This window comes from Echinops telfairi, unplaced genomic scaffold (assembly GCF_000313985.2).
Source record: "Echinops telfairi isolate 266 unplaced genomic scaffold, ASM31398v2 ScPeMD7_9;HRSCAF=40, whole genome shotgun sequence".
Classification (NCBI taxonomy): Eukaryota; Metazoa; Chordata; class Mammalia; order Afrosoricida; family Tenrecidae; genus Echinops; species Echinops telfairi.
This window is the reverse complement of record NW_022103906.1, coordinates 23,963,551-23,975,717: the sequence shown is the minus strand read 5'-3', so window position 1 is coordinate 23,975,717 and position 12,167 is coordinate 23,963,551. Positions and strand designations below refer to the sequence as shown.

General features: G+C 39.2%; 1 protein-coding gene across 2 annotated transcripts in view; it reads left to right on the top strand.

Moving 5' to 3' along the window:
• Window positions 1-12,167, top strand: part of XPO7 (exportin 7) — a 101,600-nt gene that overhangs the window by 65,196 nt on the left and 24,237 nt on the right. The window contains exons 5-11 of one of the 2 annotated variants that reach the window (XM_004707580.4): window positions 81-146; window positions 3,060-3,164; window positions 5,449-5,614; window positions 6,502-6,575; window positions 8,265-8,384; window positions 10,287-10,433; window positions 11,385-11,557. In XM_004707580.4, the coding sequence (XP_004707637.2) occupies window positions 81-146; window positions 3,060-3,164; window positions 5,449-5,614; window positions 6,502-6,575; window positions 8,265-8,384; window positions 10,287-10,433; window positions 11,385-11,557 (851 nt within the window). Of the gene's footprint in view, window positions 1-80; window positions 174-3,059; window positions 3,165-5,448; window positions 5,615-6,501; window positions 6,576-8,264; window positions 8,385-10,286; window positions 10,434-11,384; window positions 11,558-12,167 lie in introns of both variants that reach the window. The other variant, XM_045286665.1, reaches the window with a different exon arrangement.

The following is a 12,167-nucleotide window of genomic DNA, read 5'->3' as shown; positions in this document are numbered from 1 at the left end:
TGTATTGTGTTTTTACTAGGACAGTGTTGAGTACAGTCAAGCTACATGTACTGAGTCCTTCTGTATTGTGTTTTTACTAGGACAGTGTTGAATACTGCGTCATTGGCGTCACAATTTTATCTCAGCTAACCAATGAAATTAATCAAGTAAGTGCTACAGCCTTCCTCATTGAAGTAAGTGCCATATTTTTTCTGAGTATTAGTGTTTTCTGCTGTGTGGGGGATGCTCTTTCCTGGCAGTTGTGTGCTTTTGCGGTAAGTGATTAATGCCCTTTTGAAACAAGGTCGCTCCATTGGGTTTTCCTCTGCAAGTACAGCCTCTCTCCTAGCTCCTTGTCCCCGCTGTGGCTCCAGGATGTGTCTCCTCCCATCCTGGCTTTCCTTACACATCTTTACAGAGAAGACCAGTGGCCCTCAATCAAAGCTAGAATGAAATACAGCCTTCCCCAAAATTTGTCCCCAAAACTGAGTCATTAAAGTGGAGCCAGCATCATTTGTGTGTCCTCTCTGTATGTTAATAAGTGTTTATAGTCATTTAAAAATCAATTTTCCATGTCCTGTTACTAAAGATTTTTCTGGTACTCATTTCAGAATGCATAAAAACATGTTAAACCAAATCGTTTCAATCATTGGTATCACAGTTACTACAGAGGAAACACCACTGGCTTCCTAGCGCTTTATTACTTTTTCTTTTACTTTTTCTGTCCCGCTAAAACTTAATCGTTATTCAATGGACCAATATTAATAATAGTTGTAACACCTTAGCCTTAAGTTATCAGCATATTAATTATATTAGCTTCACTGTTGCTATTGCTCATAATTATGCAGACATTAACCCTGAGAAATTTTAACTAGGAGTAGGTATTATTTTTAAATGTGCTAGCTAATAACCTATTAATGTAATCCTCATTGTGGTCAGTTACCAAATTCATAATAGTTTATACTTTTGAATTTTTACTGTGTGCCAGCCACAGTTTTAAGTATCATTCTTTAATGCATTCTATACTCACAGCAATCCTATGAAATAGGTACAATTCTTAATCTCCTTTTCTAGATAAGGAAGCTATAGGGCATAAAATTTAAGTAATTTCCCTTAAGATTTCAATTAGTGAGCAGCAGTATCTGAATTTAAATCGGGGGTAGCCTTTTTCCAGAGTACAAATGGTATCCCTGGGTGTTACAAATATTAAGCACTCTACTAATGACCAAGAGGTTGGTGATTTGAATCCACCCAGAGGTGCCTCAGAAGAAAGACCCTTTGACTGCTAGTCCAACAGATACTCATCAGTGTTGGTTTATATATCTCCCCAAAATTCTACTTTGCTTTCTTTTAAAAACGGTGGACCTGTATCTCACATACTTATTAGCATGTAATTGATCTCTGTGCATCATGAGCAATGTGGTGGATGAAATATAAATCAGTAATGTCTTATTCTCTAAGACATTTGTATTAACACATTGGGCGGATTTGGGGAATATTGTGAGCCTCTCTCTACCTTAATTTTCTGTTATTTTTTTATTGTTGGATTTAAATCAGAAACAATATTTATATCACCCTTCCTGTTTGAGCTTAGAGATAAAATCAAGGCCTATTCATAACTTGATTGTCCATCAGAAATCTCAGTGTATTATTTTTTAATGTGATAAAAGCAAAATTAGCTCTTCTTAGATGAATTAATGAGTAAATAGGAAAAAAATTGAGCTTCGTGACATTGAAATTCTTTTTATATCACTTTTGAGCATCTACTGTATGTCAACTATAAGGTTTACTAATGAAAGGAAGTGTAAATGAGAGGCTAATACCAGGAAGTATGAAAGTTTATGGGAAAATAGAATTAAAGATCATGAAAATTTTCCACAAACTCTTTGAAACCCTTTTCATACAACCATCTCAATCAAGTGCTCACTTCTATGATATAAACTATATGTTGACAACATCAGAGAACGAACAGTGAGTTAGAGACTACTATCAGAATTGACTGAATGGCAGTAAGTTTGAGTTTTGTCATTTATCCAGCAGCCCTTGATGGCATGATGGATGGTTGGCCTGCTAACCACAAGGTCAGGAGTTCAAGCCCACCCACAGATTCTTCCACGGGGAAAGATGAGACTTTCTGCTCCTGTAAAGATTTACTGCCTCAGGAACCTAAACGGAGGGGCAGTTCTACTCTGCCCCTATAGAGTCATTGCCCCTATAGAGTCACGAGTCAGAATTGACTTGATGGTAGTGAGTTTGGTCATTTATCTTAAGTTCGTGATTGTTCATTAATGTCCATTTGGGTAGTTTTATACCAGCCCAGATGATATAGTGGTTAAATGTTAGGCTGCTGACAGATCAGCAGTTTGAAACCAACAGCCACTCTGTAAAGAGAGGGCTTTCTACACCATAACGAGTTAGTCTTGGAGACTTACGGGGGCAGTTTTACTCTGTCCTGTAGGGTTGCTGTGAGTTGGCATCAGATCAATGGCAGTGAGTTTGGTTTTGATTTTTTTGGTAGAAACCCTGGTTGGTGGTGTTGGGTAACTGCAAGGTTGGTGCTCCAAAACCACTGGCTGCTTCAAAGGAGAAAGATGAGGTTATCTACTCCCATAAATTTGACAGCCTTAGAAACACTCTATGTAGCATCACCATGATAAGTAATCAACTTGATGGTAGTGGATGAGGCAGTAACTTCAACCTGGAATGGTTTATTACCCAAATCCAAACCATGTCTGTTTTTGTGACTGAGCCACAACACAACATGAAAGTGATTATTAGCATTGTCTGCCTGCCAGCAATTTGGACATTTTGCCTGAATTCAAAGTAAAATCAAACCTGCAGTTGGAAATCCTCATCCCTCCACCTCCTTCCCTCTTCTAAGGTTTAGAGAAGTGATGTCCTGTGTAGCTATTCTCAGCTTGTGTTCTATACTCTAGCCATATATGGTTGACCAGTGACAATGTTAGAAATGGGTCTAAGTGTTACTGTTATTAATCCTTGTTTATGTGAGCACTACTGGAAATTTTTATTTCTTCTCAATCAGTTATAAAACTTCAGTTGTTTTGTTCTTTTTCACACAGGCAGATACAACCCATCCTTTGACCAAGCACAGAAAAATTGCCTCTTCTTTCCGAGATTCATCATTATTTGATATCTTCACACTTTCCTGCAATTTACTAAAACAGGTGAGATTGCAGTCTGGTTTGTGCTCCCTGGTTCATTTGAAAAGGTAAGAATGAGGCAGGACTTGGTAGATGTTGGTTCTATTATCACCGTCTTCTTCAGAGAATGTCAGAGGCATTAGTGAAACGTAGCAGATTGATCATTGAAGTTGGAGTAAGGATTGCGATATACCCATCTCTGATCTGCTCCCTGAGGTAAAGAACAGAACATGAACACATAGCCCATGTGCCTGTCTGAATGGAATCCAGTTTACCATGGGAGTTTGAAATTTTGTTGTTTGTTTTTTATAGCCACATAAAACCCTCCTATGTGGAGTTGAAAGCATGTTCATTTTACAGTGTTTGGATCCATAGTACTCTAAAAGCAGGCTCAGCCTACATTGTTAGCATATAAAAACTAGGCTGTCTCCTTGTCCCCTGCTGAGTTAAAAGCAGAAAATAAACAAGAAACATCTGTAAGGAAAAGAGATTTTGAATTTTTAACATCCATTTAGATTTAATAACCTAAAGGAGTAGACAGTATCACATAAGGAAATTACTTGTTTTAAAATAGAAAGCTGGTGTTTTCAATGCATTTATTGATACAGTTGAAGAAAGAAATGTTAAACTAAGAGCCCTGTGCATTGGTAACAATGTTTGTCTATAGACCATAGGTTCCAAAGCTTATTTGGCCTAGCACCTCCTTTTCAGAAAAAAATTACTCAGCATTCCCCTAGTAATTAAGAAGTTTTATACTATAACCTATCACGCACTGCCATCAAGTCGATTGCAACTCATAGCAGCCCTGTAGGACAGAGTAGGATTGCCCTTGTGGGTTCCCAAGACTGTAACACTTTGTGCTGTTGAAAGAAAGCCTCACGACTCCCCAAGAGACATTATCGCTCACTTTGGAAATGGTGATCTAGACCAGCGGTTCTCAACCTGTGGGTCCCTACCCCTTTGGGGGTCAAATGACCCCTTCACAGGGGTTGCCCGATTCATAACAGTAGCAAAATTATAGTTATGAAGTAGCAACAGATAATTTTGTGGTTGCGGGATCACCACAACATGACGAACTGTATTAAAGGGTCGGGGCATTAGGAAGGTTGAGAACCACTGGTCTAGATGCTTTGGCCCTATGGAAAGCTCATGGGGGTCTATAAATATTAGCCTCCCGCATTTTGTTCGTTTTGGAGATTTTTTGTTGTTGTTGTTTGTTTTGATCTTCCAACTCGTCCCAATTTTTATTTAGAAGCAAGTTTGTGTTCTTTGCTGTTCCAGTTAGTGATTTCCTTCTCGCCCTCAATTATGTACCTTGGATTTCCCAAACAATCCTCAGACGGAGCAAGCTTTCTGTCAAAGGTTTCCACTCCACAGAACGGAACGCTCTTGAGGAAAGTTAGGATTGAACCCTTGTCACTGATACTGTCAGAAATACGTTTCTGTCAACCAGTTAGTCATCGAAGCCATGGCTGGTCTATAACTTTGAATCTATAGTCACAGCAGCTGTACATTAGTATTAAGCTGTTCTTTGCGAATAAAATTCCATTTAGTTTTTGTTTAAATTCTAGTTTAGACAGTTTGTTGTTTTTTTCTTTTTAATGGTAGTGATAATGGGTGTTTAAAAGGAAAAAAGGTAGGCAGAATGTAGAACTTGTTCAGAGCTCTTTCGCAGACATTAGTCTTCGCCCAGTTTAGAAATGGGATTTTACATGTGTATGAACCCACAAGCATTCATTCCATGTTACGTGAGAATTTCCTGAGCCCATTATATCTGCAATATATAAAATATTAACTGTTAAAAATTAATTTTAACAAACATGCAAAATATCTCTTATTCTTCCAGCAGTCTGACTCTTCTGAGTCTTGATTCTTATATGTCCCTTTTTTACTGCTTGGAGGCCCTCACCTGTTCTTCAAGTGCTAACTAAACAGATGTGTAATCTCAGTGTCCATTTAACAAGCATTTAGTACACATCACTGGCCCTCGTCTTAATAGTTTTCCTCTCTTCATATTACCCCCTGGTTCTTGGCAGAATTTATTAATAGCAGGTGACTGACCAGTCCACAAAATGTCTTGCTAGGTAAGGTTTTACCTAAATTGAACAGCTAGTGACGTTTGCTGTAAATGAGGAACTAGTTCTTTGCATAGTGACTTTGAGGTGATGTGAATGCAGCATCTTTTCAAAAAGGGAAATGCATCTCTTTATTAAACTGAAATACAACTTGCCTTCTCTGGTGTAACAGCTTTCTTATGAGTCCGGGAAGAAAGAAATATGTGGAGCTCATTTAATGCTCATTTTTCCAGGCTTCAGGAAAGAATCTAAACTTGAATGATGAAAGTCAACATGGCTTACTCATGCAGTTGCTGAAACTCACTCATAATTGCCTGAACTTTGATTTCATTGGCACGTCTACTGATGAGTCCTCAGATGACCTCTGTACAGTGCAGATTCCCACCAGCTGGAGATCAGGTAACAGAGAATACCACCTAAGCCTGCCTGCTGCCACACTGTACATGGTCTCCTTAGACTGCTCTAAATACCTCCTTGATAATGCTCTGATTCACTTTGAGAGTTAATTTTGAAATTTAGCATCTATCTCTACAATGAGGGGAAGTAGTTATTAGGGAATCCTTTCAGATTTTCCCCAGCCTGGGAAGACGTATAATTGCTGATTATTAACACAGTGGCCAGCACACGTGTCTCAAATGTCCTGTTTCTGAGGATGGGGAGGCCTGGGCAGTGTTGGTTCTGTTGCACGCGGTTCACAATGAGTCAGAACCGACTTGGGGATACCCAACAACAGATCACTAGTATGTGAGTTTCTTGGATTGGTCAGCCTGTAGACTTTTGTTATCATTCACTCATTGAGTTAATGTGTATCTTTAAAAGCAAAATTAAATTTTAAAAACCTTGTGCCTATGTTTATCTTTATGTTCCTAGGGTTAAAAATTCGCTAGTATGGGGCCACATTTACAAAGTTCAGAAGGGTTAGAAAAAGAGGAGGAATAGAAACAAAACACAGGAAGGAGGTGGAACAAGTGTTGTTACATTGTTGGTATTGTAGTCCTTGAGGCAAAACAAAATGTGTATGGATTATCGAATGTAAAGCTGACCTGTTCTGTTCTTCACCCAATTCACAAGGAAAACTCTGAAAAATCATAATCCTGCTATAGGCATTGTCCAAATTGTCTTGTTCCCTCAGAGTTAAAAGACTGTTTCTTATAGGAGCCAAAAACTAGTTACCTTAAAAACAAGAGGGCAGGTGGGGTGGGGAAAAACCATGTTTCCCAGTCTACCTGGTCAGCAGCCAGGTGCAGACGTACCCAACGCAGTGCTGTCTTTGGTCTTTGTTTCAGCGTTCTTGGATTCTTCAACACTGCAGCTGTTTTTTGACCTCTATCATTCCATCCCTCCTTCATTTTCACCTTTGGTGAGTCAGGACCACCGTTCCTAAAGCAAACCAATTTGTAGAAAGTAACTATGGTGAATGAGCCTGGGTTCGTGTTCTTTAATAGAGAGCATCATGGAAGTATAGCCGATACACTAAAGGTTTTCACTGTAAATTATTCTTAACTGATTACTTTCAAATGGACATTTGCCACAGGCTAGATTGTGGGGATTCACTTTACAGTGTCTGCTCAAACCTTTAAGATTGTCCTAACAGAAATTTATGGAAAAATCTTAGGTCCGTGGTATAGACGCGAGGAATAGAAGCTGCAACGGGCAGGCAAATTTGCATACTTGTACATTGTAAAGCTTTTAGGAAGGTGTATTCTCCTTTAAAGTGGTCATTAATCTCAGATTCACAAAATCTTTCGGTGGTCTCAAAAATACTGTTGTAGGGAGGGAGGGAAAAAAGAGGAGCTGAAACCAAGGGCTCAAATTAGAAAGTAAATGTTTAGAAAAGAATGATGGCAACATGTGTACAAATATGCTTGAGGCAATTGATGTATAGAATGTTAAAAGAGCTGTAAGAGCCCCCAGTAAAATGATTTTTTAAATACTTTTGTACATAAAGGATATAAAGAAAATACAGTAAAGTGATGGTTATTTTGCTTTGTGTTTTGGCAGTAAATCGTTTCCTGGTCACTGTAGTAGTTCTTCAAATTATTGGAGACCTTCACGTAAAGTTACAAGAGGGCTAATTACTGAAATGATGATTGCAAAGGTGTAGGAAGAATTAAGGAAATCTAACAAAAGTGGAAAAATGGCAATAATGGGGCACTTCTCAGGGATAGAAGAAAATTGGAGAGAGCAGAACATGTGGCTTAGGAGAGGGTTGTATAGCAGGAGCAGGTCTTCAGTAAAGAACCCAGAGCCCAGCCAAGGCAGAAAGAGTACCTCTTTCCTTATGCTCATTCACGTCCTGGGACTCTGCATTAATTGAAGCCAACTAGAGTCAGGGCGAGGGGACTTGGTGGTTGTAATCCATATAAGTGCCTGCATGGGTTCCGAGCACGATGTGAAGAAGGGTCTGGACAGGGGGAAAACAAAGGGTACAAGGTCTAACACAGTGGGGAAAGAAAAGAGGAAGGTGCTTGCTGTGTAAAAACTGGTATGTTTTTGGTTTTCAGATTATAGGTCGATGTGGCTATTTGATTATAGCACTTGCAAAGCCAAGAGGCTGTAATAAAATAGAAAAAAATTAGACCTTTAAGCAAAAATTTAAGGTATTTCAACTGGTGTTTTCGAGCAGTAAACACATATACTGTATATACTGGAGTATAAGCCAAGCAGTCTAGCACATTTTTAATGCAATTTTTGTGGTAAAATTAGGTGCCTTGGCTGATAGTCAGGCCGGCTTATACGCAGGTAAATAAAGTGTCTTAAGAACGAAAGTAGCCATTGAGGTGGTCAAAGAAAAATGCCTGCTTATTTTCAAACTGTTAATCTAATTAATTGCTATGATCAACTTGGACCTGGGCTATTTGGGGGTGGAGGGTATTTCGGTATTTTGAGCTATTTTGGAATATCTTAAGCTATACTCCACTGATCTTATCATATACTGGTAGCAAGAATAGAATAGAATTGTTCACATAGAGGAAAGAGTATAGGTCTGGTGAAAATATTTGTGCCATCATTTTAACAATTTTTGTTGGGCTTGTGTCCTGGCTATTAGGTGTTATCCTGCTTAGTACAGATTGCCTCCGTCCGAAGATCTCTTTTTAACAATGCCGAAAGGGCCAAGTTTCTCTCTCATCTTGTTGATGGTGTTAAAAGAATACTGGAAAACCCACAGGTAAGCTGACTACCCTTGTACAAGTATAGGGTTAGTATCTGCCTATACAGACTCCCTGGACGGCACACTAGGTCAGCACTCGACAGCTAACCAAAAGGTGGGTGACTCAAACCACCCAACAGCTCCCCAGGAGAAAGAATTAACTACCTGTTTCCATAACGAATACAGTGAACCCTCGTTTATCGTGGTTAATCGGTTCTAGACCCTACCGTGATAAATGAAATTCCGCGAAGTAGGATTCCTTATTTGTAAATCAAATATTTTCGTAGTTAGAGCATAGAGGACATGAAAAACACCCTTTAGTCACCATTACACTCGTATTACCCAATTTATTAAACGAAAAAGGGGAAAATACAGTAAAACATTTTGGACGTTACAATTATCATTTATTATTTATTATATTATTTATGGCATCAAGCGTGTACAGTATGAGCCAATCAGTGGCAGTAATGACAGAGCATGCGCTGTTACACAAAAACCGCGATAGAGTGAAGCCGCGGAATTCAAAGCACGAAGTGGCGAGGGTTCACTGTATAGCCAAGAAAGCCCTGTATGGCAGTTCTACTCTGTCACATGGGGCCATGGTGAGTCAGAGTCCACTCAGTTGCACCCAGCAACCACAACAGCTAACTAAAAGATGCAAACCTCAAACTTACCCAGAGGCTTCTTGGACTGAAGAGCTGGCAGTCAGCTTCCAAAAGTTCACAGCCTTGAAACCCCTATGGGCAGTTTTACTCTGCACACACAGTCCCCATGAGTTGGCGTTGACTACATAGCAGCTAACTACAGCATATCCATGTATACTCAAATGCTGATTGGTGCAGCATACGTAGACTAGGAAGAGATCTGTCGAAGGCCACACTTGGCAGAAATCCCAGAAAGGAGTTCAGTCTAAGGACGATTTGTGTGAACTCAGTATGCAAATTCTGCAAGTATTTGTTCAAAAAAGAAGCTTGTATTCCCTCAACTTCAGTGCTGCATGAATTGTAGAAAGTGATGACTTTGATAGAGGAAAATAAGGATGGAGCTAGTCTTTTTTTTCCCAAGAAACTAAGCCTAACGATTTTTTCTTTTCTTTTTTGTTTTCAAATGTACACCATTAACCTAAGTGGATAAGGCTGCTTTTAGGTAGAGAGAGATTTCGCTTTCAAGTATTCATTCTGCAGTTTGTCTCAAAGATTCAGCAAGTACCACTTCTCAATGCAAGGAAATATTTTAAAAGCAGTTTGATTTTTTTTATCCTGTTTCTTCATTCAACACATTGTATTGAGCAACTGCTACTATGTGCTTAATGTTATCCAAGACAGAAGGCATAGTAACAAACAAGACAAAGGCTCTCCTGTCCTAATAGACAAAGACAGATATAAACATATAATTAAGTAATCTGGTACAGGATGTAAATTAATGTTTTACATAAGTATATAACAAATATCTAAATGTAGCAACATGGGTGAGTACATTCATTAGATTAATTATATAAATATATGAATATTTGGGTAACTGTGGGACTGTATCTTAATTGTCCTTAATGATGAATTTGGCATGTGTAAATTAAAATTCCATAATTTTTCTTTGATTGGTAGAAAGCAAACAGATCATTCCCATCTTTGAGTGTGCGCCATTTCTCCCATAAATCAGCTTTATAATCTTCAACAAGTGGTGTCACCCCTCTGGGTTTTCATTTCACATTTTTCCAGTTGGCATTAATAATCCCATCTCATAGGACGATTATGAACAGACCTGACAGCCCTTTTGAAAGGGAGCTTTTCTTACATGTTTTTAAGCCTTCTGAAGATCGGTCATTTGAGAATAATGATTTATACTCCAGAAGGTTCAAAGTGGATTTCTCCGCTATGTGTAATTCACAGTTTACATTTCATTTCCCTCTTATACTGTTGCCAGAGTTTATCAGACCCAAACAATTATCATGAGTTTTGCAGACTACTGGCTCGATTGAAAAGTAACTATCAACTAGGAGAATTGGTAAAGGTGGAAAACTACCCTGACGTCATCCGATTGATAGCCAACTTCACAGTGACCAGCCTACAGGTTTGCCTTCAGTTGTTTTTCTTTTCTTCTGAACATCAGAACCTCTGACTTATTTTAACCTCATAAGAGTAGTCTTCATTTTTTCCCTGGCAGCAGTGAATGGAAACATAAGAGGGCCCTGTTTCAGCCTATTCACATATATTTACAAAGTGAGGTAATGGCTAGAGGAGCAGGTGGGCATACAAAGATACTGCTTAGATTCAAGAGATGGATAACTCCCTCAGAATTACCCCTAACGAGTCAGTATTAGACCAGGGAACTGGACAGAAGAGGAAAGAGCTTCTCCCTCTGTTCATCATGTAAGATAAACGGGGCAGGAGTTCTCAAATTGTATGGCTCATGTTAAAATCATGCAAGGAACGTGATGAAACTACAAGTGTTTGGGCCTTATCGCAAAATTTCTGACCCGCTAGGTCTTAGGTGGAGCCCTGGGGGCATAGTGGTTACATGTTGGACTACAATCCACACGGTCCGCAGTTTGAAACCACCAGCCTCTCCAGAGGAGAAAGACAGGCAAACTCAGAGGAGCAGTTCTACCCTATTAGGGTTGCTGTGAGTCTGCATTGACTCGATGGACATGAGTTTGGTTGTTTTGTGAGGTCTTAGATGGAGCCCAGACACATAAGTTTTTAACAGGTGCACTGAGTAATTAAAATGCATGCTAACATTTGAGAGCCATTACATAGGGCTTTCTTTATGGCAAAGTATGGCAAAGCTTTCTTATGGCCCAGCTTAGAACAGCTCTTCTCTTTAGATGTTCAATCTCTAAAATGTGTAATAAACGTATTAAACTAGTTGCCACACTCAAAACAAAGCCCCAAAAGTGTGTCTTTCTTTTAAAAAAAAAAAAAGTCTTTAGGTACCTGACAACAATAGTCCTTTGTATTGACTGGCATGGGACTAATATAGTGTGCATAACAATGTAAACTGTGCTATTTTGGTTTTCCTTAGCACTGGGAATTTGCCCCAAATAGTGTGCACTATCTCCTGAGCTTATGGCAACGGCTGGCAGCCTCTGTGCCATATGTCAAAGCCACAGAGCCCCACATGCTGGAAACCTATACTCCTGAGGTTACCAAAGCTTACATCACATCCCGCTTGGAATCCGTGCACATCATTCTGAGGTAAGGGGACAGAGCTGGCCTTCTTCATTAATCACCACCACCCCAGTTGTCTGGTGTCAGGTGCACCAGAGATCAGACAACAAATCAAGCTTCATTGAATCAAATACTCTTTAGACAAGGGGATTTCAAAAAGATTGTAGAAAAATTCCATTAATTTTTAATTCCATTTTTCCATGAACTTTTGAAGCCCCCCCCCATAATTATTTCCATTGTCAGCCAAATAGCACATAAGAGCATAAAGTCTGAAAGAATTGTCTTTAACATCCTGTTCATGCCATCCCCGTTCTTGCCATCCATAGCAATAAATTTGAATATAAAGTTTATATAATCAGTACACACCAATGTTTGTCCTGGCCACTAATTTTTTTTTAATCAGTTTATTGGGGCTCATACAACTCTTATCACAATCCATACATACACCAATTGTGTAAAGCACACTTACACATTCGTTGCCCTCATCATTCTCAAAATTCGCTTTCCGCTTGGATTCCTGGAATCAGCTCCTCATTTACCTGTTCCCCTTCCCTCCCCGTTCCCCCCTCCCTCATGAACCCTTAATCATTTATAAATTATTATTTTATCTTATCTTATACTGCCCAGCGTTTCCATT